This window comes from Laccaria bicolor, genomic scaffold (assembly GCF_000143565.1).
Source record: "Laccaria bicolor S238N-H82 LACBIscaffold_29 genomic scaffold, whole genome shotgun sequence".
Classification (NCBI taxonomy): Eukaryota; Fungi; Basidiomycota; class Agaricomycetes; order Agaricales; family Hydnangiaceae; genus Laccaria; species Laccaria bicolor.
The window spans coordinates 376,519-377,222 of NW_001889900.1; the positions used below are offsets into that span (position 1 = coordinate 376,519).

Genomic DNA, 704 nt, shown 5'->3' on the forward strand with positions numbered 1-704 from the left:
ACCATTTCTCCCTCTCCCTCCCCAACACTGCCGCCGCGCCCCCAAGCCTAGACATATGCACATCCAGTGCCCTCACAAGCCCCGCTGCCTTCGCCATCTGTACCGGATACACAGTATCCAGCGCCGCGATGTCGATCGAAGAAGGACACAGCCTCATCATCCCCACCGTACACACCTTGACCCTCTCCCACCTACCCATTTCCTTTCCCCGCGATAGCCATACTTCGAGCTCTTCAAAGAGCTCGCCAGCGAGTTTAATGTAGTCGAGGTTGAGGCCGAGGCTGAGGTTGGGTGGCTCTGCGTCGATGGGGTGCGTTGATTGTCGAAGGTTGGGAAGAGGGGGTGGGGGTGGTGGAGTAATTGACGGAGGAGAGCCCATGCCATGACGACGCCTAGGGTGCGTATGGAGTCTCGTGTGATGAGGGACTTGACGCAAACTAAGGACTTGATTTCCTCCGTGTTCAACTGGGCCGCGGTTCCAGTGCGAATGTGTTGTTTATCCAGTGGAGGCCGTGAACAACGTCGTCGGAATCCCGGGTCGTCTTGGGTGTGCCCCAGGAGACAGCTTCGGCATCGCGAAGGTTGCGCCAGCGCATGTCGTATGCAAGCCAGCTGTTGTCGTCGGAAGATTTCAACAGGCGGTGGAACCGCGTTGAATCAAAGGCTGACCATGGGGGGTTGAAGGAGCGATCAGCCAGAAGAAC

General features: G+C 57.8%; 1 protein-coding gene across 1 annotated transcript in view; it reads right to left on the minus strand.

Moving 5' to 3' along the window:
* The window catches only part of LACBIDRAFT_330779 (uncharacterized protein), a gene marked incomplete at both ends in the record, with an annotated part of 2,375 nt that overhangs the window by 1,168 nt on the left and 503 nt on the right, over positions 1-704 (minus strand). Inside the window, 2 exons of the mRNA XM_001885136.1 lie at positions 3-444; positions 467-664. Coding sequence (XP_001885171.1) covers positions 3-444; positions 467-664 — 640 coding nt within the window. The remainder of the gene's footprint in view (positions 1-2; positions 445-466; positions 665-704) is intronic.